This window comes from Rhincodon typus, chromosome 23 (genome assembly GCF_021869965.1).
Source record: "Rhincodon typus isolate 14 chromosome 23, sRhiTyp1.1, whole genome shotgun sequence".
In the NCBI taxonomy this organism is placed as follows: domain Eukaryota; kingdom Metazoa; phylum Chordata; class Chondrichthyes; order Orectolobiformes; family Rhincodontidae; genus Rhincodon; species Rhincodon typus.
The window spans coordinates 44,788,968-44,815,637 of NC_063354.1; the positions used below are offsets into that span (position 1 = coordinate 44,788,968).

The following is a 26,670-nucleotide window of genomic DNA, read 5'->3' on the forward strand; positions in this document are numbered from 1 at the left end:
TTAATTGTGAGCATTACGAATGAGGCCAATCTTTTAGCCAGTCGAATAACGTGTCAGTAAAATAAAACAAAGAACTGCGGATGCTGGAGATCTGAAACAAAAAGAGAAATTGCTGGAGAAAGTCAGCCTTTAAAACTAGACTTTGACCAGAGAGTAGTAAGGGCGTGGAATGCCCTGCCTGCAAAAAACTCGCCCACTTTAAGGGCATTTAAATGGTCATTGGATAAACATATGGATGATAATGGAATAGTTTAGGTTAGATGGGCTTCAGATTGGTTTCACAGGTCGGCGCAACATCGAGGGCCGAAGGGCCTGTACTGCGCTGTAATGTTCTATGTTCTATGTAGAATGAGAAACATACGCCAACGTTATCAAACCTATACCCTCCCTGGATTCGTCTATCCTTCAATAAACATTTTAATCCAAATTTCAGGACAGCTGGGAAGAAGGTGTAAGTGTTAAATTCACAGATGTCAGCCTGAGGAGAGCGTTTCATTCAGTGTGAACACAGCTGCGGCTGAGGGAGAGGCAGCGCAGGCTGTGGATTGGCTGGAGGACCATAGCGACTTCCGGTCCTCCAGCCCTTCCTATTGGTCATGAAGGCGACGCTGGTGCAATGCGTGAGACTTTGGCGGGGGTGGAATGGGATCCGGCGCTGACGCCGTTGGGATACTGGAGGACCAGTAGCTACGGCGCCAGCCCCGCCCCCTCGGCGTCGTGCACATGCGCAGCTCCGGCCGTTGGTGTTGGTGTTGCGGCTGAGGCGCGCTAATGCCGGTGGGGAGAGGGGCGCCGAAAGCGGGAGCAGGAGAGAGGCGGTAGGCCTGATCCGGCAGTGTATGAGGTAGCGGGGTGGGAGAGAGAAAGATAAGGGGAGTGAGTCAAGGGGAAACTGTTTGTGAGGTGGGGTGACGAGACGAGAGCGGGGTTTGGGGGGTGTGGTGATGGGATAGAGGGGGCAAGAAGGTGTGACACAGCTCCATCCTAGTGACAGGACTGTCCCTGATAGCATTATCCCTGTGTCCATTCACCTGGCCGCACAGAATGTGGCCAATCAGCCCATCGAACTTGTATTTGAACTTTCAGCACCCAGATCAATTAATCCCACTACCCCCGCCCCCCAACTCTATTATTTCCCCTCCAGTACATGTCCAATCCCCTTTTGAAAGCCCCTCTTGATTTTGTTTCTCCATCCATGAGGTCCATTAGGGTTTGGCAACAGATCCTGAGATTGCTAGTGAAGCCCTCAACACTGAAAGAATAAAAATAATCATTGATAGTTACACCCAGCAATAGAGCAGGGAGGAATAATGGAGAGTCATGGAGTAATACAGCATGGAAACAGGCCCTATGGCCCAAACTGGTCCATGCTGACCATTGTGTCCACTCAGCTAGTTCCATTTGCCTGCACTTGGTCCATGCCCTTCTAAACCCTTTTCATCCATGTACCTATCCAAAAGTTTTTTAAAATGTTGTTATTGTACCTGCCTCAACCATTTTCTTTGGCAGCCCATTCCATATAAGCACCACTCTCTGCGTGAAGAAGTTGCCCCTCAGATCCTTACATCTTTCCTGTCTCACCTTATCTGATGCCATCTAGTTTTCAATTCCTCATTCCTGGGAAAAACATATTCATCCTATCTATGCTCCTCATGATTTTATGCACCTCAATAAGGTCACCCCTCATTCTCCTACGTTCCAAGGAATAAAGTCCTATCCTGGCCAACCTTACCCTATAACTCAGGCCTACTTGCCTGGCAACATCCTCGTAAATCATCTTTGCACACTTTCCAGTTTAACTATGTCTTTCCTATAACAGGGTGAACAAAACTGTACTCAACACTTAACAGTGAATTGTCATTTCCCAGAGAAGAGTGCTTGGAATGGAGGATTTACAGCTCTGATGGAACAAGAGAAAACTTGTTCTACGCAGACTGCTGTTTTCTGTTCTGAATTTCTATCCTGTACCCATCGTTGACTCTTGTAAACTCTTTTCCCAGGGTAATAGAAGAGGAGGATTGAAGAGAGGAAACTTGAAACAAATCTGACATCAAAATCTGATACCGTCATTCAGTTCATCAGGACCTGAATATCATCAGCCTTTAAATATAGAGAAAAGAGTGTGTGTCTGTTCTGACTGCAGTAAAAAGATTACAGACCTCAGTGAGATTGCAAAAGCACTGATATACAAGTCCAAGATATGGTGTTCTAGTGCCTTGCATGTGGAAAGAGCTTTAACTAGTTACCCAGCCTGGGAAAAGGGACCATTTACAGTGGGAGACATAGTACATGGGTGTCTGGGCAAAACTCCAGCTGTTCACCTGCACCAGGGCATTGCGCCATGGAGAAACCATGGAAATGTAGAGACTGCGGGAAAGGATTCCGCTCACCATCTGAGCTGGAAACCCACCGACGTGTTCACAATGGGGAGAAGCCATTCATCTGTACTGAGTGTGGGAAGCAATTCACTCAGTCATCCCATTTACTGTTACACCAGCGAGTCCACACTGGAGAGAGGCCATTCTCCTGCTCAGAGTGTGGGAATGGTTTCAGTGATTCATCCACCCTGAGGAAGCACCAGCGAGTCCACACTGGGGAACGGCCATTCACCTGCTCCATGTGTGGCAAGGGATTCACTCAGTCCTCCAGCCTACTGAGACACCATTTCAGTCACACAAATGAGAGACCTTTCAAATGTGATAATTGTGGGAATGGCTTTAAAAGCTCTCAGGTACTTATGGTCCACCAGCGCATCCACACTGGTGAGAGACCGTTCAGCTGCTCTTACTGTGCCAAGAGGTTCAGAAAGTCATCCAACCTGCTGGCACACCAGCGAGTTCACACTGGGGAGAGGCCATTCATCTGCTCCGTGTGTGAGAAGGGATTCACCCGGGCATCTCACCTGCAGACACACCAGCGAGTTCACACTGGGGAAAGGCCATTTACTTGCTCTCTGTGTGGAAAGGGATTCACTCAGTCATCCAGCCTACAGACACACCAGCGAGTTCACAAGTGATTACAGGAGTTGGATTCTGTTGTTATTGCTGCTGCTAATCACATCCTGGACTGAACCATGTTCATTCTGGAAGGGTTAAAGGGTTTCTTTCTGCTCGACTGGCTGACCTCAGGATATTGTTTCCAGTGGACTGATGCTGTTTGACTTGGGAGTGTCCATTTGCACTGAAATCATCCAGAAAAGCTGTGAATGTATTCTAAGCTGTGTGTGTTTTCCTGCCACACCAGGTAGATGTGAAACAAATAAATCTGTCTCTATTAGCTCGGCAGCACATGACCAGACCAGTTGGCTTAATTGTTCCATGTCAGTGTTTATGCTGCACATAAGCCTGCACCCATCCCTCCTCTTCTTCCTCCATCAGCATATCGTAATATTCCTCTCTCTGTCTCACTCTCGTGCTCCCTCTCTCCTGTAAGACATTCCTCTTAAATACTTTCAACAACTCACCTTTGTAGTGAGCTCCACATTTTCACCACTCAGTTGTGAAAGATGCTTCTTGAGAAATCTCTAATAGATCATTGTTCTAGAGTGCATAAAGAATCGGCTAAAGATTTTAGATAGTTTAAGTGAATGGGCAAAAAATTTAGATGATCTTTAATATGGAAAAATGGGAACTTGTACATTCTGATGAGAAGAATAGAAAAACAGCATTAGTTAAATGAGGAGAGATTGCAGAACTAAGGAACAGAGGGCCTGGGTATCCCGGTACATGAATCGCAAAACTGCACTGTGCCAATACAGCAAGTGATTAGGAAGCAAATTGAATGTTGCTGCTTATTGCAAGGACAATAGAATGTAAAGTCTGGAAAGTTTACTACAGTTGTAAAGGGATTGATGAAACCACATCAGGAGTAATGTGTACAGTTTGGTCTCCTTGTTTAAGTAGAGTTACAAATGTGTTAAAGTAGTTCTGAGAAGATCTACTCAGCAGATTCCTGGCACAGAGAAGGTTATTTTATGACGACAGGTTGGACAGACTGGGCTGCATTTACTGGAGTTTAGAAAAGAGGTAACTTTATTGAAAAAGATCCTGAAGGGACTTGAATGTGAATGCTGAAAGGATGTTTCCCTGAGGGAGACTAGAACTAGGGAACAAAGTTCAAAAATGAGCCTTCCATCTACGATGACGATGAGAATTATGTTTTTCTGAGAATCGGGACTCTGAAAGTCTCTCCCCCTGACAGCATCGAAGGCGGGGTCATTGAATATTTTTAAGGTGGTGTCAGATTATTGACGAAGGAGGGAGTCAGAGTTTATTAGGTGTGTGGAGGAATGCATGACTGAGCCACAGTCAGATCAGCCACGATATTACTGAATGGCAGAGCAGGCTCAAGGGTCTGAGAAGCGTACTCCTCCTAATTCATAAAAATAAAAAAGAAAACTGCGGATGCTGAAGAAGTGGCACTGGACCTGAAACGTTAACACTCTTTCTCTTCACAGATACTGTCAGACCTGCTGTGTTTTCCCAGCAATTTATGTTTCCTCCTAATTGATGTGTGTTTGTTTGCTAGCCATGTTAGCCCTCCTCGCTGCATCCTCAGAAAATTCAATCACATTAATCAGATATGACTTCCCTTATCACATCCATGTTGACTGTCCTTGATTAATCCATGCCTTTTTAAATGGCAATTTTTACTGACAGTAATAAGGCTTGAGCGAGACCCTACTTCTTAGGATCCTATTAGCAGAATTAAGTGCTAAATACCTAGGAGTCAAAAGTAGTAAGAAAAATGCGTGTTAGAAATTAATTAGTTAATTGTACAATGGGGTCTTTGAAGGCTTTTGTGGTGCAGTGGTAGTGTCCCTACCCCTGGATCAGTGTCTGGATTCAAGTCCCAGCTGAACCAGAGATGTCATAACGTGCATGAACAGGTTAATTAAACATTTTCAATAATTATTTTAAAGGACCCCGTATCCCAGGGGTAGTGTTCCCACCTCATCCAGAAGGTTCTGGTTCAAGTCCCACTTGTGCCAGAACATATGAGTAGTTTGATTAAAATTATTAAAATGTATATGAAGAAGGGCAAGTCAGGAGGAGTGCAGAGTTTTGTGATATGTAAGTAGAAATAAAACTGTGACCTAACAAGTATATGTCTAGACTATATCTAACCATTTAACCTCTGATATATATCAACACTTTGTGAACTGAGAGAAAGGTAGTGAGGAGGAGAGAGACAGAGACCCCAGTCTCTCAGAGACTAAAGGTAGATAATCAAATTGAGTCCAGAAACACGTTTATTAACAGTAAATGCTGTTAACAGACTCAATTGAGTCAATTAAGGGTCAAAATAACTATCACAATAACCAAGCATCACTTAGGTCTGCTTAACACAGCCTGGGGTGGATTGGATAAGAGATATCACTCTAAAAATGGTGGTTAGAGAAGGGGACTTAGAGCAGTCACTGATGTGTAGAAAGTGGTCAGCACCCTCACAGGAAGAGAGGAAAGCAATCGACTAGAGTAACAAGGAAAGGAACAGCGAGAACTTGTGTTTCTTTATCATTATCCAATCCTCGGTATATTCCAAAGCACCAGTGAAGCATGAACTCTAATGGTCATCTTATGAGAAAGACAGCAAGTAATTTGCACACAGCGAGATCCCACAAACAGCACGGTGATAACAAAAGGGCAGGTTAACTTGTTATTCCAAAGGCAGCGCTGGACTCCCTCAGTATTGTACTTGGGTCAGCCTAGATATTTGCTCAAATGCCCGGAGTGGGACTTGAACCTACAGGTTTTGATTCAGGAGCAAAAGTGCTGACCACAGCCATAACTAGCACTCTGGTTTTGACCAGCCAAGAGTTGTTTTCAATGTGTATCTTCTGAGTGACCAAACTAGTGTCTGAAATCAAGAGGACTTGTATCTAACTATCCAGTTTGCATTTAGTTAGTTTGCATTTCAACTGTGATGTGGTATGGTTTAACAAAGACCCGGTAAAGAGCTGAGGTGGTGATTGTGTGAGGACAGACCAGCTCAGCATAATGTGACTGGCTCTTTCCAGTCCAGGCTGATTATGATCACATGGAATCAGACAGAGCTCCACACTCACTGCACTGGAACAAGAGAATGTGACAGACCGAACAGTCCAGTAAACTAATCTACTGCACAGTTACCCAGCACACTCAAACAGTGAATATTGTGCGAAAAAGAAAGTCACTCAACGTTGAGTCTAGACTGGAATCCATTCTGACCAGTGATGATGCGCAATTGAGTGCAATATTTTAGGTTAAGTGACTTTGGTTTATGGGTTTCTGTAAATTTGTTTTGCCTTTGTTTAGAGTGATGCTAGTAAAAGCAGGTTACCAATAATACTGATGTGAATGTTGGAGAGGTTATCGAAAGTATTTGCCATGGTTAAAAGGTTGTCCAGTGGTTTGAAGCTGGCCTCACTTTCCTCTTAGTCGTTCATTCTAATTCGTTTACTGCAAAGAATGTTGATTTAAAGTTAGAAATCAGAGAGCTGTCCCAAATATTTAAGATGGAGAAAAAGGAGTCGATGGGTGCGGAGAGGGGGAGAATGGGTAGGGCGATTGCAGTCTGGGAGAGTGTAGAGCAAGTATCTGTGGGGAGGGAGAGTGCTCAGAGTGGGTCTGCGGCAGTGATGAGTACAGAAAGAGGCAGAGCAATCCCCTCTGACCCCTGTAGTATTGGGACTTGGGAGCAATTCCCCAGCATAGGTGAACCCTCACTGTCCTATGATCTGGCCAAGGCTGGACCACACTCCCCAGCTGACCAGCTCCATTGCCTGGAAGCTAGGCCAGCTGTAGGTATCTGGTACTTTGGTGGAGGATCCTCTGGAGATCAAGGTCAGCCTCCTGCAGTCTCTAAGCTCTCAGTGCAGGCTGATCCCATGGGAGTGCTCACGTGCCAGTTTCTGGGGAACAGTCATGCCATTACTGAAAGAGCAGACTGTTTGAAGAGTGAGTGGGCTCCTAATCCACTCCAAGACCCCATTCCTCTGAGATCAGAAGCTAAGACCCAGAGAATATTCTGGAAGCAGCCGGGTAGTAACTTGTGTTTCCACAGCACCTTCTTGAGACAATGGTTACCAGTCAGACACTCTGGGTCAGAGCCGGGGAGGCATTGCCCCCCTTGTTCCTCTGCCTGCGACCTGAACAATTGTGTTGACCCCAGCCTAAAGCAGCAAAAGGCTGACACCGTGGATGGGCAAATCATTAGCCAGCTCCAGCGGATAAGTGTGGAGGACTCAGTGCCGCCTTTCAATACAGAGATGGATGCAGAGGAGGTGAGACTGAGAACCTACCAGAACTGGCCGGCTGGTATCCCGATCCAACCACAGCAACTGGCCCATGCTGGTTTCTTCTACACTGGTAAGGCTCAATACCTCTTTGTGTTCGTGATGGTGGATGGGCAGATACAGAGAAGGACTGCAATACTAAACAGCAAAGTGCAGAAAACTGTTAATGATTTTGCAGAATTAATGTGTAATTATCAGATGAACCTAGATATCTGTGTAGCCTCCAGCTCCACACTGTGTTATCTCTGACTCCAGCATCTGCAGTTTTGACTGTCCTAGATTTTAATAGGAAGGATTTTTTTCCCCACTTGTGAGACGTGGGTGGACTAGCACTTATTGCCCATCCTTAGTAGTTCCTGAAAAGCGGGTGGTGATCTGCCTTGAAACCACTGTGGGTTGACCCACAGTGCTGTTAGGGGAAAAAGTTCCAGGAATTTGACCCAGTGACACTGAAGGAACAGTGATATATTTCCAAATCAATATGGTGAGTGAATTGGAGAGGCACTTGCGGGTGGTGGTGTTCCCATGTATCTATATAAGGATATGCACTTTGGCTGTGGGGTTGCTGGTGAGAAGAAAAGCTGTAGAGCGCAGGAAGATATCAGTAAACTGGTCAGGTGGACAGAGAAGTGGCAAATGGAATTCAGCCTGGAGAAATGTAAGGTGATGCATTTGGAGAGGACAATCTTGGCAAAGGAATACACAAGTGGGAGAATACGAAGAGGTGTAATGGTTCAGAGGGACTTTGAAATGTATCCTCGTTGATACCAGGTGGATGAGCTGGTTAAGATGAAACTGGATGCTTTCTCCCATCAGACAAAGCACACCATAAGAGCAGGGAATTAATGCTGATTAGTGATCCTGCATATAGTTCAGGTTCCACATTACAGGAAAGATGTGATTGTATTAGAGAAGGTGCAGAGGAGATTTTGGAGGATGTTGCCAGGCATAGAGAAATTTTAGCCAAGAGTGAAAATGAGACGGGCTGAGGTTATTTTCTTTGGTACAAAGGAAGCTAGTGGACATTTAATTGAGGTGTATTGTAGTGGGCCTGGACAGGTTTTCTCCTCTCCACTCTTAACAGGTCAATACCTGTGGAGCATAGATTTAAGGAACCAAAACAGAAATTTTTGGAAAGTCTCAACACTCTGCAGCATTTGTGGTGAGAAATCAGATTTGATGTTTTGGGTCCAGTGACCCTCCCTCGGAATGGTTCTGAAGAAGGGTCATTGGACCTGAAACGTTAACTCTGATTTCTCACCACAGATGCTGCTAGACCTGCTGAACCTTTTCAACAATTTCTTTTTTTTTCTGATTTCTGGCATCCACAGTTCTTTTGGTTTTTATAGATTTAAGGTAGTTAACAGAAGCTTAGAGGAGAGTTAATAAAGAATTTTGGGGGGTCTGAAAGTCACTGCCCAAAAAGGTAGTAGAGATAACCACGAACTCCATAGTTAAACATTTCAATATGCATTGAAGTGCTATAATTTATAGGACCACAGACCAAGGGAATTGGATTAAGCTGGAAAGCTGTTCTATTGACCAGCATCAATACAATGGGATGAATGTCCTCCTGTGCCACACATTTTCAATGCTGGCATGGAGAGATGGTGACATGTGAATATCACTTTGAGTAATCCAGAGGCCCAGACTTATGCATTTAACACAGTATCAAATAATGGATTTGTTATCAAAATAAAGCCCCTGGGATTAAAAGGGACTGTGGCAGAATGGATTTGCAATTGACCAAGGGATTGAAAGCAAAAGGGTATAAGTGAGTGGTGGCTATAATGAGTGAGTCATTACTAGGGCCAATGATCTTTGATCTATAATATTGACCTAGACTTGGGTAGGTAAGGTTTGCAGATGAACAGGATTGAGAAACACAGTAAGCAGTGAAAAGAAAAGGAAAACACATGGCAGGCAAGATATAATGCAAATAAATTTAAAGTGATGGATTTTGATGAGAAGAATAAGCAACAGCATAATAAACTTTTAAATAGTCTATCATGGGATGTGGTGTCGCTGGCAAGGGTAGCATTTATTATCCATTCTTAATTGCCCTTGACCTGAGCAGCTTGCTAGGCCATTTCAGGGGGTAGATAAGAGTCAATCACATGTAGGCCAGACCAGGTAAAGATGGCAGATTTCCTTCCCTAGAGGGCCTTAGAGAACCAGATGGACTTTTACCCAAGAAAATTTGTTTCATGAGATTAGCTTTCAATTTCAGGTTCATTAATTGAATTGAAATATCACCACTAGCTGTTGAGATTCAAACCTGTGCCCCCAGTGCAATCCCCTCAGGATTACTAGTTCAGTGATACTGCTGCTTTGCTACCATTGTCCCTACTCTGGTGACCACACTTTATGGAGGATATTACGGCCATAGAGAGGGGACAGAAGAGATTTACTGGAATGGTACAGGGATGAGGCAATTTGGTAATGTGGAGGCACTGGAGAAGCTGAGGGAGATTTAAGGGTGGAGTTCAAATTTTTCAATGTTTTGAGAGGAAGAAATTGTTTTGATCAGCAGAAGGCGGTATAGTGGCTCAATGGTTAGCGCTGCCTCCTCACAGCACCAGGGATCCGGGTTCGATTCCACCCTCGGGCAACAGTGCAAACTCCACACAGGCAATCTCCCTGTGTCTGTGTGGGTTTCCTCCCACAGTCCAAAGGTATGCAGGTTAGGTGGTTTGGCCATAGGAAATTGCACATAGTGTCTGGGGATGTGTAGGTTAGGTGGATTAGCCATGGGCAATGCAGGGTTACTGCAATAGGGTTGCAGGGGGGCAGGCGAGGATGATCTGGATGGGATGATCTTTGGATGGATACTGTGGACTCGATGGGCTGAATGGTCTGCTTCCACACTCTAGGGATTCTACGATGAAGGGTGTGTAACCAGAGGTGACATAAAGAAAGATTTTTTAATACATTTAGTTGTTGTAATCTAAATCACTGCATTAAGTGGAAACAATCCAATAATTAAATGCAGGGGAAGATACTGCAGGCCAGTGGGGAAAGAGCAAGCAAATGGCACTAAATGGATTGCTACCAAATCTGGCACAGATGCAGCAACAAAAAAAAATGACAACAGGCACTGGATGAATGGCCTCTTTCTGTGCTCTCTCATTCAATGAGAACATTCACCTATCCTCGTCCCTTGTACATTCAAATTCCTTCAGTCTCATCTATGTCTCCAACCTAATCTTCAATATCTAATAACGACTGTCTTAATCACTGACCCTGGAGGTAAATTCTACAACTTCAGCAACTGTCTCTGTGTGAAGAAAATCCTCCTGCTCTCGCTATTAAATCCCTAACATTTCACCTTGTGCAGTACTGAGCGAATGCTGCACTGTCTGATGTTGTGTCTTTCAAATGAGATATTAAACAGCCCCTGCTGCCCTCACAGGGGTATAAATGTCCCACTAGGATCTGTTTGAAGAGTAGGGATGTTGTCCCCAGTGTCCTGGTCAATATTTATCCCTTAATCAGTTAACTTGATCATTGCATCAGATACGTGAGGGTTTGCTGTGTGTATATTAACTCCCATATTTCCCACATTACAACAATGGGACACTTTGTATTTCACTTCGAGAGTGTGAAAAACGTGCTATTTGGTTTGAGCTTTTATTTTCTGTTGAGGCTTCAGTAATAATTTCTGGGCTGCAGTACTGAAATCCTTTGTTTGAATTTGTTTTAAATTGTAAGGCAGAGTGAAATGTTTACTAGGAGACTCAATCAATTATAAACAGACCATCAGCTAGCCTAGTTTACCGGAGTATCCTATACTTACGCATTATTGTGAATGAGTCATGTTGAAAACATTTTACAGGAAATATATACGGAGTTGTTAAATTGAATAAAGATGCCAGCTGGAGGTGATTGTGAAAAGGACTCAGCACATGGGAACAGAAAAGGAAAATCGGAGGCAGACAGATGGTTGGGGAGGGGGTAGGTTAGTGCTAGAATCACATGTAACTTGTTACAATTTAAATGGAAGTGCTCCCCAATAATGGTGCTGCAGTATTCCGCAAGTCATCTCAAAATGAATCCGATCCCAGTCAGACCACCAAAGTGATGAGTTTGCTTGATCAACAGCCATTCGAGCCAAACACAAATCACAGCAGGTTTCTCCTTCATCAGAAAGTAACACACTTAACTTTAACAAATGGCAGACAAAAGAGAGGATTACCTACCAGAACTTCAGGGGGCAGATGCTGGGGAAGGTGAAAGCTCTGAAGGTGGATAAGTCACCAGAATCAGATGGACTACACCCCAGAATGTGGAGGAGATAGCTGAGGAGATTGTGGAGGTGTTGGTGGTGATCTTTCAGGAATCACTGGAGTCAAGGAGGGCCCCAGAGGACTTGGAAAATGTCTAATGTAATACCCATGTTTAAGAAGGGAGCGAGGCAGTTGTTGGTAAAATTTGAAAATCCATTGTTAAGGATGAGATTGTGGGGTATTTGGAAGTGCATGGGGCTTCATCATGGGTAGATCATGCCTGACAAATCTGCTAGAACTCTTTGAGGAAGAATCGAGCAAGTTAGACCACATCCACTGGCTCATCTTTGTCTATTTGGATTTCAAGAAGACCTTTGACAAGATGCCGCACAGGAGGCTGTAAAAGAGCCCACGGTGTTAGGGGCAAGGATTGATAGAGGAATGGCTGACTGGCAGAAGACAGAGAGTGAGGATAAAGGGATCATTTTCAGGAGGCCAGCCGGCGACTAGTAGAGTCCTACAGGGGTTGGTGTTGGGACTACAGCTATTTATGTTATACATTAACGATCTGGACAAAGCAACTGAGGGCTGTGTTGCTAAGTTTACAGATAACACAAAGGTAGGCGGAGGGATAAGTAGTGTTGAGAAAGTGTGGGGGTTGCAGAAGAACTTGGACAAACTAGTGGCAAAGAAGTAGTAGATGGAATACAACGTGGGAAAGTGTGAGATTATGCATTATGGCAGGAAAAATAGAGGCATGAGCTATTTTCTAAATGGGGAAAGCCTTCAGAAATCTGAAACACAAAGGGACTTGGGAGTCCTAGTTCAGGATTTCCTTAAGGTTAACATGCAGGTTCAGTTGGCGTTCAGGAAAGCAAATGCAATGTTAGCATTTCTTTCAAGAGGGCTAGAATACAAAAGCAGTGCTGTACTGCTGAGGCTGTATCAGGCACTGGTCAGACTGCATTTGGAATATTGTGAGCTGTTTTGGGTCCTGTATTTAAGGAAGGATGTGGTGGCCTTGGAGGGGGACCAGAGGAGGTTTACAAAAGTGATCCTGGGGATGAACAGCTTGTCATATAAGGAGCAGTTGAGGACTCTGGTCTGTACTCGTTGGAGTTTAGAAGGATGATGAGAGATCTGATTGAAACTTACAGAATACTGAGAGGCCTGGATAGAGTGGACATGGAGAAGATATTTCCACTCATAGGAGAGACTAGGACCCTAGGAGAGAAAGGTTGACCCTTTAGAACTGAGATGAGGAAGAATCTCGACATCCAGAAGTTGGTGAATCTGTGGAACTCATTGCCACAGGGAGCTGTGGAGGCCAAGTCATTGAGTGAATTTAAGTCAGAGATATATAGGTTCTTGACTGGTAAGGGGAAATCAAATGTTACGGGTTGAAGGCAGAAGAATCAAATTGAGAAATGTTTCAGCCATGATCAAATGGCAGAGCAGAGTCGACATGTTGAATGGCCTAATTAACCCCCCCGTATCTTATGGTCTTATTACTCATCTATTATTATGCAACTAGTGGCCTTCAGAAATGCCAAATACACGCATTAAGACAGAGCTTGGGTTATGGGTGAGGTTGTTGACTTGTTCGCTGAGCTGGTTGGTTCTCGTTCAGATGTTTCGTCACCATGCTAGGTGACATCATCAGTGAGGCCTCCGATGAAGTAATGTTATTCTACTCTGCTTGGAATTTATGCTGTCTGAAACCATTCCCAAAACATGCAGAACCAACATGGTTTACAAAATACCATACAATGACTGCCACAAACATTACATCGGACAGACAGGAAGGAAACTAGCCATCAGAATACACGAACATCAGCTAGCAGCAAAACGTCATGATGAACTCTCCTTAATATTAGTACTCAGACAATGAAGGCCATCAGTTTAACTGGGACAAGGTAACCATAGTAGCCCAAGCCAAACATAGACACGCACGGGAATTCCTAGAGGCATGGTTCTCCACCCGTAATGCAATCAACAAACACGTAGAATTGGACCCCAAATACAAACCCATACAGATCAAAACCGGAAATGACACTACTCACCATATTGGACCAGACAGTATAAATTCCGAGAGGAATAGAACAACATCGCTTCATTGGAGGTCATTGGAGGTCTCACTGATGATGTTACCTAGCATGGTGATGAAATGTCTGAAGGAGAACGAAGCCAGCTCGACGAGCAAATCAACAATCTTTCCCCCTCACTGCTTCAAAAAGCAAACATTGCCTTGAGCAGCTCAATAAATGTGCAGCACCTGGTTTTCACTTGCAAAACACTCCTGTTGTTTCAGTTTATAATCCCAAAACATAAAAGTATGTGGTCTCTGTGTATCAGTTGAGATAAGTTGTGCCAGAAGCAGACACACTTTGACATGCACACAAATAGTTCCTGATGTACCACATGTGCGTGTGCGCGCACATCCTAACATAAGTGTATACACCAATACACGTGCACATAACCTGAGATGCACATGTCCATGCTCCGATACATCCTGACACATTCATCCACAAATACCCTGACATGTTCACATGATCCTGACACATGCACAGACTTAGACATAAACATGCTGACATATACAAGACCAAACAACATAGATTTGCCAGCACAAAAATAATTCTCAGAAATAAAATAAAGAACAGTGGATGTTGGAAATCTGAAACAAAAACAAATAGCTGGAGAAACTCAGCAGGTCTGACAGCATGTGTGGGAAGGAAGCACACTTCATGTTTCCAGCGTGTCAATGTTTCACTGACTCTCCAGTTCTGATGAAGAGTCACCAGGATCGCAACTCTGCTAACTGGAGCTCGTTAATTCTGCTTCCTTCCCATGGAAGCTACCAGACCTGCTGAGTTTTTCCAGCTTTTCATTTCCATTTCAAAAAGAATGTTCACCCTGATGCGTACACACCCATGCTCTCTGAGTCCCTCTTTCTCTCTGAAGGAAATTCTTTCTTTCTGTCTTCTGTCACAGCTATGTTTGGCTACATAATCCAACTTTAATGGGTAAAGTGCCACGCTTTAGGGGAGGCAATGGCCTAGTAGTATTAACACTAGACTGTTAATTCAGAGACCCAGATGACGTTCTGGGAACCTGGGTTCTTATCTCACCACAACAGATGGTGGAATTTGAATTGAATAAATATCTGGAACTAAGAACCTAATGATGACTGTGAATCCATTGTCCATTGTCAGGAAAACCTATCTCGTTCACTAATGTCCTTTAGGGAAGGAAATTGCCATCCTTACCTGGTCTGGCCTACATGTGACTCCAGAACCACAGCAATGTGGTTAACTCTGAATTGCCCTGTGGGCAATTAGGGATGGGCAATAAATGCTGCTTAGCCAGCAACACCCTCATCCCGTTAATAAATAAAGAAAGAAAAAATAAAGGAAGAAACATCCCTTCCTTTACCCCACCTCCTCTCCAAACTATGCTCCAAGTTTACCCTTGGCAGGTGGACAAGGGTCACATTGCATGAGAACAGTTCAGTCTTATATGTGATTCACCCTGAGGTTGAATAGCTGAGAGTCAGTCACTGCCTGAAGAATGGTCACATCTGGGAGGGACATTGCTCTGACGTGGCTGAGGGGAGAGTGGGATGTGCAGTGGTGTGAATGGAGGTTTTGACTTTACATTGTCTGGGTCCCAGTGATGGTCAGATGGACTTTGCTGATCTGAGTTGCAGTGTTTGGTATTTCCAGCATGGCTGTCACCCTAGAGATCAGGCTCATCATTAAACCACTCAAGTTACTTTTTGGAGATTTCCTGCTTGACAGGTCACCGTGACAATGTGAAATGTTTTCACTGCGATGGAGAACTCCGAAACTGGGAGCTGGGAGATGATCCATGGATGGAGCATGCAAAATGGTTTCCACGGTACTGACTACCAACAGCTTAACAGCGTGCGGCAGATTGTGTTTTTGAGGTGTGACACTCCGTGTTACCTGTGTTCTGACTGTTTGTGTTTTGGGCCTAAGAGGCCACGGGATGTTTGAGGCCTGTGTGAGAGGTCTAGTTGATGGGGTGGGACCTGTACAAGACCATTAACTGAAGCTGAAGCCCATGGAACTGAAGGCAAATCGTTGACATGATTTAAAGATTCATTGAGCAGTGGAGATGGGTATTCTAATTGGCAGTTCTGAGGAAGGGTCACTGGACCCGAAATGTTAACTCTGTTTTCTCCTTCACAGATGCTGCCAGACCTGCTGAGCTTTGCCAGCAATTTTGTTTTTATTCTAATTGGCAGGATGTGATGAGAGGTGACTCACCGGAATCTGTTCGGCCTCAACAATTCACCACAATAAAATGCTGGCCTTTATACCTCAAACTAGAACAGAAGAGGGTCATATTTCCGCTGTCCTAAGGCTTGTAGACCACATTGGAGTATTGTGAGCAGAATGGAAACATAAAGACAGAAGGAAATTGGGTGAATTGGAGTCAAATCAGACACAGAAAGAGAAATAAAAGTGTCTTATAGTTTTCCCCTCTCCCCATGATGTCTTGGGCACTTATTCAGGTGGGATGGTGATGACAGTGCATTCTGCCACGGAGTGGGGTCCACTATTCAAAAGCACTGATCCATGCACCTGTAATTGGGAAGAAGCCCCCCTTTACCCCTGCCCTGAAACCCCTGATATTGGTGCTGCTGAGAAAAAGAGCTGCCAGCCAATCAGGACTTTTTGCCTGTGGTGTCCGGATCCCGGGATCGTCCACCCGTGACCTGACAAGTGTCTGGCTCATAATTCAGCTGTTTTCCCCAAAAGTCTAATGTGGGTCTCTCAATGGCTCTGCAACTAGTAGCCAAGACCCCATCACCTCCATAAAATTCCTCCCAATGAGAGGGAAAGAAAGATTGGATTAAGGGAGAGAAGCAAGAAAGAAAAGTTAAGTAAAGAAAGAATCTTATTCACATTTGTGGCAGACATTGCCTATCTGGAACACATAGATCATTCCCTTTCTGGGTTGACCACTAAAGTAAGAACAGAAATCTCAGTTTAAGTTACTTACACTGTTAATCATCAGCTCTAACTTACTGCAACAAGTTTAATGGCAAAATTATGCACAAAACGTGATATTGTGAAGGATTGATGGGCATATCTTATTTTGGAGAGTAAAAGTAGATCAAAACAAACCACCAGACTGTGTGAGAGAGAATCACAGCTCTCTAAATATCACTTCATTACACAAGATGTTGGACAATTGATTGTTTGAAAGTTCTGTTAAACTCACTTTAATCTTGGCAGCACACTTTGCACCAATAATTCTCTTCAGCGCATTGGATCTCCAGAGGCCTCTGCTCCCCTTTAGAGGGATGGGTCAGCAGAGCACCTAGCACTGAGACACCTAGCAGGCTTTGTAATCCATCCCAACATTAGGATTGGAGACAGATTCTAACCTAGAAACCTGGCTGTGCAGCTCTCGATGTTGAATAGCCTGATGCAGCTGCACACTCACTGTGAGCCAAAACTCCACGCTTAAGACGTGGAGTGAAAGCCAAAGAAATCACTGTGCCGTTTTCACATGGGAAGCAGCCATTGGAATCTTTGCATGTGGGAGTAATGTTTTTCTGTGATTCTCCCGGACAAGATCAGATTGCCCTGCTGTTAGAATCTATACAGTATGGAAGTAGGGGGCCATTCGGCACATCGAGTCTACACTGACCCTCCAAAGATCAGCCATTCCAGTCCCAACCCCTAACCCTATCCCTGTAAACGTGCATTTCCCACGGTTAATCCCTGGACACTATGGGCAATATAGCATCGCCAATCCACACTAACTTGCACACCTTTGGATTTTGGGAGGAAACCCACACAGACAACATGCAAACTCCACACTGAGAGTCGCCTGAGGGTGGAGTCAAACCTGGGTCCCTGGCTGTGTGAGGCAACAGTGCTAACCACTGAGGCACCGTACTGCCTGGGCCTTTCCCCCTGTTCCTTCTCTCCTTTCAATAGGTTGTCTGGGGGATGCAGGTTAAGCCTCAAATGTCCTACCTTGTTCATAAAATTTATAAAGATACATTCTACTTCATAGTTGAGATTACATAAAGCACAAAATGTTTCAGAATTTTCTGTTAATCACTACATTTACAATTAATTTGTGAAATTCATTGTACAGTGGTGAGGAGGAACTTTAAGACTGTGACTTTTACAGTGACTGCCCTATAAACGTCAGCGTGTCCCACAGCACATGGCCCCCGAATCTCGGAATGTGGCAGTCTACATTCACGATGAGATGTCAATCGACCTGCATAAGTGACCGGTGGATCTGGCCTTGATCAATGTGGAAGAGAAGCTGGACCAGGTGCCGAATATCAGCTATGTCATGGTGCAGATCGACATCTTGGGCACAGTGCCAACCCTGACACAGGTGCAGATCTGTCCAGTTGGCATTAACTGGTCTGGGCTGACCCAGGCGCTCCAAGCAGGAAGATGCTGAAGTTTAGTGAGTGGCTCCACTTTATTTTAACCAACTTGAAAGGAATTGACATTAACAGTGGAGCGAATCAGGCCCCCCTAGAGGAACTGGACTTCGCTGCTATGTCTGGCTGGTTTATGAACAACCTCGGATGCTGACGTGATGAGCAGCATTTCACCAACTGTTCAGGTGATAAACGTGGAATGTTCAAAACTAGCTTTCTGCAAGAAGTACAATTTGGGTCCCCAGACACTGCAGCATGCTACCAGGTTAACTACATACTTAAAACTGTGTGAACAGTTGTTGAGGAAGTAATAAGGTGTAAATTCCTAATGATACTTTGTTTCTCCTTGACAAAATAAAAACCACACTAACCTATCGAAGGCTCCTTGAGCTGGAAAAGCAATGTGTATTGGGCAGACCCAAGACCACCTTTCACCAGATTAATGGGTCACCAGGTACAGTTAATGTGTGTCTCTGTGTCACGGGAGCTGCCTGCGATGAAACTTATAAAGCAATCCTGCCCTTCCTCCATAACGGCACATTCCACAAGGACATGGATCACTTGATTCTTCCCCCATCACAGCCAACCCAACGGCCACGTGCAGGTGGTAGTGCGGATCTCTGGACACGTAGGAAGGATCGAAAAGTGAGGGCCCTTCTCACCACCAGCCAAACCAGGTGTTGCTGCTTGTTTCAAAGTTCCAGTGAAATGGTGTCGTCCCAAATACCTTTGACCATCCACCCCCTCGGAATCATGTGACAGAAACCCCATCTCCGCTTCCTACAGGTGGTCACTGCCTCATTGACTTGTGGTTGAAGGGGTTTCAGTGTTTTTTTGTAAACTCAGTGAGTATCCGCATTGGTCAACTTCAGGAGCCACAATGGAATGAAATAAAATGAAGGTCCAAATATCCATTACTGACTTCACTATAGTAAAGAAAATGCAATTTATGGAAACCCATTTCAGACTTTAAAAAACACCTCAATTAATCCCTTTACAAAACAAATATTTATGTCATCATCTCACGTCAAAGATGCTAAACCTTGAAGAATCTCTTTGAGCAGTCAACTAAACTGAATGTACAGCCCCTTTGCTTGAGGTCCATGCTATAATAAAGAAATGTTTGAATTCAGCATGGGGTGTGATTGGCTGCCCTTGGCTTTCCCTTGTGTATAGTTCACCCCCTTCACACCCCCTCCCCCGGTGAAAACGGGATCTCTCAGAAATTGGAGTAGACTTTCCAAATCTGGGGCCTGTCTGTCACTTTGAAAGGCTCCTTGATTGTGAAAATCCAGTGCTTGGTGCTCTGGATTTAATGTATTAAGTGGATTTGGTGTATTAAGACTCTGCACTCAGAGCACGCAAAGGTAGCCTCAGTTGGGCACTTTCCCACCCAAGCAACTCCCCAACTCCACCCCACCAACCCCCCCCCCCCCACCGCCGACATCTCTCTTGAAATTTGTACATCATCTTCATTTTCAATCTCCAGGGAAAGCGAAAAGTGACCACCCCAGTGCGGGAATAATGTGTGGACCAGACTGTGCCAAATCCAGCCACACTGAGAGACCCAAGGATCAGGTTCTTAGCTGCAGTGCCACTTTCACTTACCCATGGCCACGCACTGCTTCCAGTTCTTCATGCGTGACCAATCCTCAACATCTTCAGTATTCTAGCCTGAGGATGAATTGGATCAGTTGGCCAGATTCCTGAAGAATGTGGTCTCACATTTGCCTCGAGTTACTGTGGCGCCTGAGACTGAGACACTTCCCAGCCCGTGCTCTGACACTGAGCTCAAAGAGAAGACCGTGATGGTGTTCATGTCCAGAGAGACTTTGTACTGAATGCCTCCACTACCTGGGCTTGATACGCCACTTTGTGCCCACATGCTGCATGAACAAGACAGCAGGTTGAGGACAGCCCTGCCTAACTCCAGATGATTGGAAACCCTTTGACTGGAACTGCATTTCTGATGTTTGTCTGGAGCAGTTGGATCCAATTGCTTTCTTCAAATTCCATTTTGGAGAAGGCCTCATCCCGTGGTGTGCAGTGTTCTGGGAAAATCTCTCTCCTGGCCCCAGCCGATGAGGTAGTTGTCCCTCCCTTTATCTCACACATATCCCCATGTCTCAGGGATATGATCGTCTATGAGAGCTCTTCCTGTCAGACACAGTACTGACCTGGACATTGTGGGACATTGACTACCTGCCTGCAGTGATCCAGCGGTGAGCTAAAGTGGAGCCAAATGGCATGATGTGTTTTTTTCTTTCCTCAACTACATTTCACAAACGATGCTCAGGGCTACATGTTAGTGAGTCCCAGCTGAATGTATTAATGATCCGATGACAGGACTTTCCAGCTTTGGCCAGGACGTCCCTAGTTTGGACTAAATGTCCCCCTCTCCTGACAAATTGCTCAAAATAGCTCACGGGACCCTGTCTGCAGCTTTTTCCCTGTTCGTGTGAAGCATTTTGGAGATTCCTGACAGCCTTCCGTCTTTTCACACAGCATCGGGATCTTCCTCTCCTCCTTGTTCCAGTTACTATCCAACAACACCCTGCAATTACTGCTTACACCTGCAATTCGAGCCAACATTGAGCTGCTGCACTGGGACACTCCCACACACATAGGGAACCTCTCACTGGCACCCAGAGCAGCTACCTGAGCCAGTTGTGTCTCTGTGTAGGACACCTTCCTCCTGCCCACATCAGTTCCTCCTTCAATGTTCCCAATTGGCCATTCCAGTTGAATGTTCTACTCAGCCATTGGAGGATTCTATGGAGAAGGGCAGTGGGGGTGAATAAGAGGGCAGTTGTGGAGGGGTGGGGGGAGAATAGGAGGGCATCAGGGGAGGGAAATGAGCAGGGAAGAAAGTGAGAGGGCAGTGGGACAGAAGCAATGGGAGGGAAGGGGTGGGGGTGAAAGGGAAACTTGCAGGGGGGAAGAGAGTCAGAGGGCAGGGAGGGAGAACATGGGGGGGGTGAGGAATGGAGGCAGGGCAGAGGAGGAGACTAGCAGGGAAGACAGTTGGACAGGAACAGCGGGAGTGGTGGCTCAGTGGTTAGCACTACTGCCTCACAGTGCCAGGGACCTAGGTTCAATTCTGCCCTTGGGTGACTGTCTATGTGGAGTTTGCACATACTCCCTGTGTCTGTGTGGGTTTCCTCTGGGTGCTCCAGTTTCCTCCCATAGTCCAAGGCTAGGGTGGATTAGCCATGGGAAATTACCCATAGTGTCCAGGGATGTGCATGCCAGGTGGATTGGCCGTGGGAAATTGCCCCTATGTGTCCAAGGGTGTGTAGGCTGGGTGGATTGACCATGGGAAATACAGGGTTACAAGGATGGGGCAGGGGCGTGGGTCTGGGTGGGTTGATTTTCGGAGGGTTGGTGTGAACTCAGCGGGCCGAATGGCCTGCTCCCATGCTGTAGGGATTCTATGATGATGGAGGGGGGAGAGAGGGAGACTAGCATGAGAAAGAATGTGAGGGCATGCGGTTGAATGTAGGAGAAGATAGGGCAGTGAGGTAGACCCTAAGGTTATGGGGGTAAATGACAATGAGCAGCAGGAAGCCAGGGTGATTCATCACGCTCTGGGTGATGAAAAGTGATTGCCAGTGAGTGACCATGAGCTGCTTTTGATGAGGGTGTCAGACAACAGCGAGCAATAAAGCACCAGCTGGCCTGAGGAAGGGTTAGAGTGACCTTAGCACATTTAACCAAACTTCTTGTTGAAAGACCATAAATTTACCTGCTCGTGGTCCTGGAGTTATCCAAATCTCCCACATTCACCAGTTTAAAATCCAGCTCCTGGCTGGTAACATTTATTGTTAGAAGCCTGGGTGGAAATGAAAGGAAACAAATGTTTTAAATGGAGATCAGTCTTGTTTTGCACATTGAACAGTTAGAGCAGGATAGAGGATTTTCTGATCTTGTGACAAACAAAGCCTTGGTTCAGTTCTTCTTAAGAAAGCAAGGCTGAAATGAAGAAAGAAACAGTGTGTTATAACTGTCTTCAATATTTGGGAGTCTTTAGGAGTTGCCAACTCAGGCTGGATGTTGTCCACAAGATGTCATAACGTGATGCCAAAACCAGGAACAAGAGTAGACCATTCTGCCCCTCGGGCCATCTACTCACACCTTCAACTGCCCTGCTCTGAGACCCTTGCCCTAAATCACTCAACAGTCATTGTGTCCTGATTTTAACTAATGAAAATGTAGCCATCCTGATGAATGATGCCTGGGGATGTATATGTTAATGGGGTCCAATTAAGTAGCCTCATTGATATATCAAGCAGAGTCTTATTAATATGGTCTGTTAATAAGCCCTTGCTCAATATGTCATTGAGGCTTGGCTGTTATAACAGACTGGGCTTATTTTAGCATCTCCTGGTTTTACAAGCTTCCAGAAGCCCGCCACATACAGGTTTAAAATCTCCCTCAAACTCCCTTCAAACTGTACATGTGGGAGAGTGCTAAAGTTTGTCATTATCTACCTCCAGCTGAGGGTATTGTACATTGGGAGTGGTTGCAGATCTTTGCTAATTCTGCCCCCGTCCTGTCTCCCAGCGACAAGAAGAGGATATGGGCTTTGGTCTGTTTTTTCTGTCCTGGGGCAGTAGTGGGGGGCTGTTACAATGACCCTGTCTCTGATAACCTCATGGAGAGGGGTATGAAGGGGAGAATCAGCCCAAGTAATTACTCCTGATCACTACTCGGTCATTTTAGGCACTGGCTGAGGACAGGGTCTGTGATGTTCAGTTCACTCTCCTGGCTGAGCCTATTCGATAATATCACTGTGAAGATGAATCACTCGACAATATTTTGGAGAGTTACTGAATACTGTCATCATGTCAGGAGTTTGCCTGATCAGGAGAGATGGGGAAGAAAGTGGCTGTGGTTGAGAGGGGTGAATATTAGATGATATTTGATGGATGTTTTTGTAACTAATTTTAATGCCCTGTTTTGCCAGATGCGAATACTTAATCCAGATGAAAGGGAGAGATTATGTGAACAGGATTCAGGAACTACATTCCCACATCACCGAGTCAGCGGTGGGTTCAGTAAAGCTGGTGCTACCTTTAACATTGTGTCTGCATTGGCGCGCACGCGTGTGTGTGTGCATGCGCGTGTGACAGAGAGAGAGAGCACATGCACCTATATATTTATATATACAGGTGTTTGGTGGAACAGCACTTGACTGCTGCAGGAAAAGACACATTTTGCAAAGCTTTCCATCTTGTATGTGTCAGGTGAATTTACAAGAAATACCAACTTAAGGAGAAATCTAAAATGTATACTGTATGAAAGGAGAGTGCTGAGTGATTGGCAAGTGAGCCAGACAGAGGTGTTACATGTGAGAAAGCACCAGTTAAAGATGATTGACAGCTAACTGCCATACATTGTTTACATTTTAACCTGGCAATTTGACGCTGATTGATCAATACATTGCCCTGAGAAATGAGCTAGTGAGGAGCTGTCACTGATTTGGTTGAGTTGAGAGGGACAAGGTGCATGTACACACTCCAGCTGTCCCAATAAGTACAAGATGGAAAGCTTTGACCAAATGTGTATTTTTAACCAATGCTCGATACTTATGTGTGTGTATGTCAGTGTGAGAGAGGGAGAGAAAATGTGTGTGTGTGTGAGTGTGCCTGAGTGTGAGAATGAGTGTGTGAACGTGAGTGAGAGCACATGTGAGAGAGTGAGTGTGCACGTGGGAGACAGTATGTGTATGTGTGCGTAGGAATGTCTGTGTAGGAGAGAGAGAGAGAGTGTGTGTATGTGTAGGAGAGTGTGTGTGTGCGCGTATGTGTAGGAGAGTATGTGTGTATGTGTGTGTGCGCATGTGTAGGAATGTGTGTGTGAGGGTGTGTGTAGGAGAATGTGTACAGGAGTGGGTGTGTGTGTGTATAATTTTGGAAAAAATGAGGTTATGTACTTTGGTTGGAAGAGTTGGGAATCTAAGTGTTATTTAAATGGAGAAAGACTACAGAAAGCTGTAGCACAGAGGGATTTGTGAGTCCTTGTGCATGAACTACATAAAATAGCATCAATGTTTTGCAGGTAATAGGGAAGCTAAATGGAATGTTGGCCTTTATTTCAAAGGGAATGGAGTATAGAAGTAGGGAGGTTTTGTTAAAACTATACAAGGCATTAGTCAAGCCATAGCCGGAATAATTGTGAACAGTTTTAGCTCCCTTATCTAAAGTGGCATTGGAGGGGAGATGATGGCCTAATGGTATTGTCACTGGACTGTTAACCCAGAGATCCAGATAGCATTCTGGGGACCTGGGTGTGAATTTGGCTGATGGTGGAATTGGAATTCAATAAATATTTGGAATTACGAATCTAATGATGATCATGAACCCATTGCTGATTGTCAGGAAAAAACCATCTGGTTCACTGATGTCCTTTAGGGAAAGAAACTGTCATACCTTACCTGGTCTGGCCTGCATGTGACTCCAGACCCATAGCAATGTGGTTGACTCTTAACTGCCCTCTGGGCAATTAGGGATGGGTAATAAATGCTGCCTAGCCAGCGATGCCCTCATCCCGTTAATGAATAAAGAAATAAAAAGTGTAGTTCAGAGAAGGTTCACTCAGCTGATTCCAGGAACGGAGGGATCGTTTTATGAGGAGATGGTTACTAGGTTAGGCCTGTACTCATCGGAATTTGGAAGTATATGTCATAACCTTATTAAAACATAAACGTTTCTTAGAAGACTTGGCAGACTTGAGGTGTACAAAATGGTCAGAGATATAGATAGAGTGGACAGCCAGAGACTTTTTCCTCAGGTGGAGGTAGCTATTATGAAGGGGCATAGTTTTAAAGTGAGTGGAGGTAGATACAGGGGAGACGTCAGAGGTAGGTTCTTTACTCAGAGAGTGGTAGAGGTGTGGAATGCATTGCCAGAGAGGGTAGTGGAGTCGGCCTCATTAGGGGCATTTAAGCGGCTATTAGATAGGCATATGAATGATAGTATAAGGTGGGAGTAGAGGTTAGATAGACCTTAGGTTTAGGGTAAAAGTTCGGCACAACATCTTGGGCCCAAGGGATTGTACTGTGCTGTACTGTTCTATGTTCTATGTTCTATGTTCTATGTTTTGTGTTCTATGTTCTATATTCTATGTTCTAGTAGATGTGGAGAGGTTGTTTCCCCTTGTGAGAGAGTCTAGGACCAGAGAGCATCATCCCAGAATAAAGGGTCTCTAGAAATGAAGCATTTTCTCTCAGATGGTAGTGAATCTGCGGATTTCTGCAGAGGGCTGTTTGAGTATATTCAAGGTGGAGGTTGACAGAGTTTTCATCTGTGAGGAAATCAAGGGTTAAAGGCAGGAAAGTGGAGTTGAGAATGATCAGATCAGCCATGATTTCATTTTTGGCGCCGCAGACTCGATGGGCTGAATGGCTTAAGTCTGCTCCTATGTTCATAGTCTCTCTCTTCCCAACTTATCCTGAGTTTGTGTGAACGTGTATGTGTCAGGTGTGGTGGTGGGGGGTAGGGGTGGGTGTGGCGGGAGACTGTCGAGGTAAATGTCTGTGATAACAAGGTGTGGAGCTGGGTGAACACAGCAGGCCAAGCAGCATCAGAGCAGCAGGAAAGCTGATGTTTGGGTCTAGATCCTTCTGTGTTGTTGAAGCCGTTATGTCAGTGTGTGGGTGTGTGTGTGTGTGAGTGAGAGAGACTGTGTGTGTGTGTGCGTGTGTGCGCGAGAGAAAGACTATGTCTGTGTGTGTGTGTGTGTGTGTGTGTGAGAGAGAGAGAGAGAGAGGGATTGGGTGTGTGTGTGTATGTGTATGTGAGAGAGACTGGGTGTCTGGGTGTGTGTGTGTGAGAGTGAGGGACTGGGTGTGTGTGTGTGAGAGAGAGAGACTAGATGTGTGTGTGTGTGAGAGAGAGAGACTGTGTCTGTGTGTGTGTGTGTGTGTGTGTGTGTGTACTTGTGTGTGTGCATGAGTGAGAGAGAGACTGGGTCTGTGTGGGTGTGTGTGTGTATGAGAGACTGGGTGTGTGTGTGTGTGAGAGAGAGAGAGAGAGACTGGGTGTGTGCGTGTGTGTGTGGGAGAGAGAGACTGGTTCTGTGTGGGTGTATGTGTTGGGGTGTTGGTAGGTGTATGAGGTTTTTAATTGTTGTATTTTCTTGTAGTTTCAGGTCGGATCGCAGCCACAAACATCTCCCAGACAAGGTGCGTGTTTTCAACTACAGTCTCTCAGCTCAGTTCATCAGAAATCAGTTGTGAGAAGCCAATAAGAATAGTTCTTTCTCAAAGAGGGGTCCTGTAGGAGATTGTATTTGTCAGTATCATGTGGAAATCTTACAGAATCAACAGGTGTGTTTACATCTTTAACTCATTTTCTGTATATTTCTGTTCCTTCCAGTATCAGTAAAGTTCTCATGTTTCTCATCACAGTGATCAGCCTCAGAGATGGGTTTAACTTTAAGCTTCTTTCCCTTTATTTCCCTTTAACTTTAGCCCATGTGTCAGCTCATCTCTGCCCTTCTTGAGTTCAAGCTGATGTTCTGGACATTCTTAGAAATGCTACAATTCTTACCAATGCTCATAACCTCAACCACTGAGAGTTCTCAGATATTCCACCTTGACACCACTTTGTCGGACCTAGATCCAGGAGTCACAGGTTAACCAAAAAGGAAGTCAGGAGTCACAGATAATTTTAAAGTAATTTATTAAGTTATTCACTAAAAGGGAACTGGCAATTTAAGAGATG

At 45.0% G+C, this 26,670-nt stretch overlaps 3 protein-coding genes across 5 annotated transcripts in view; all 3 read left to right on the top strand.

Annotated features, from left to right (window-relative positions):
- Positions 1-679: 679 nt before the first annotated feature.
- Positions 680-3,284, top strand: LOC109917340 (zinc finger protein 239-like). 3 transcript variants are annotated; one of them, XM_048610775.1, is made up of 2 exons: positions 680-844; positions 2,001-3,284. In XM_048610775.1, exon 2 carries the CDS (start codon positions 2,342-2,344, stop codon positions 3,014-3,016), a length of 675 nt encoding a protein of 224 aa, XP_048466732.1. In that variant the 5' UTR covers positions 680-844; positions 2,001-2,341; the 3' UTR covers positions 3,017-3,284. The 3 variants fall into 3 exon arrangements, with proteins under 3 accessions (XP_048466732.1, XP_020372735.1, XP_048466734.1); XM_020517146.2 differs by having other exon boundaries at positions 680-818; XM_048610777.1 differs by having other exon boundaries at positions 738-777.
- LOC125485907 (baculoviral IAP repeat-containing protein 7-B-like) lies at positions 3,206-26,194 on the top strand. Its single transcript, XM_048611148.1, has 5 exons — positions 3,206-3,243; positions 7,045-7,349; positions 15,300-15,399; positions 22,911-22,992; positions 26,096-26,194. Exons 1-5 carry the CDS (start codon positions 3,206-3,208, stop codon positions 26,192-26,194), a joined length of 624 nt encoding a protein of 207 aa, XP_048467105.1.
- A 53-nt stretch (positions 26,195-26,247) lies between these two features.
- The window catches only part of LOC109924304 (signal recognition particle subunit SRP68-like), a 14,151-nt gene continuing 13,728 nt past the window's right edge, over positions 26,248-26,670 (top strand). The window contains exon 1 of the mRNA XM_048611149.1: positions 26,248-26,273. Within this exon, the coding sequence (XP_048467106.1) occupies positions 26,248-26,273 (26 nt within the window). The remainder of the gene's footprint in view (positions 26,274-26,670) is intronic.

Excerpts from the sequence above, each read along its gene's own strand:
- LOC109917340 (XM_048610775.1), top strand. The coding sequence starts at position 2,342 with ATGGAGAAACCATGGAAATGTAGAGACTGCGGGAAAGGATTCCGCTCA.
- LOC125485907 (XM_048611148.1), top strand. The coding sequence starts at position 3,206 with ATGTATTCTAAGCTGTGTGTGTTTTCCTGCCACACCAG. Across the intron at positions 3,244-7,044 it reads GTGTTTTCCTGCCACACCAG|CACCTTCTTGAGACAATGGT; the intron begins GTAGATGTGAAA and ends GTGTTTCCACAG. Across the intron at positions 15,400-22,910 it reads CATGCAAAATGGTTTCCACG|ATGCGAATACTTAATCCAGA; the intron begins GTACTGACTACC and ends CTGTTTTGCCAG.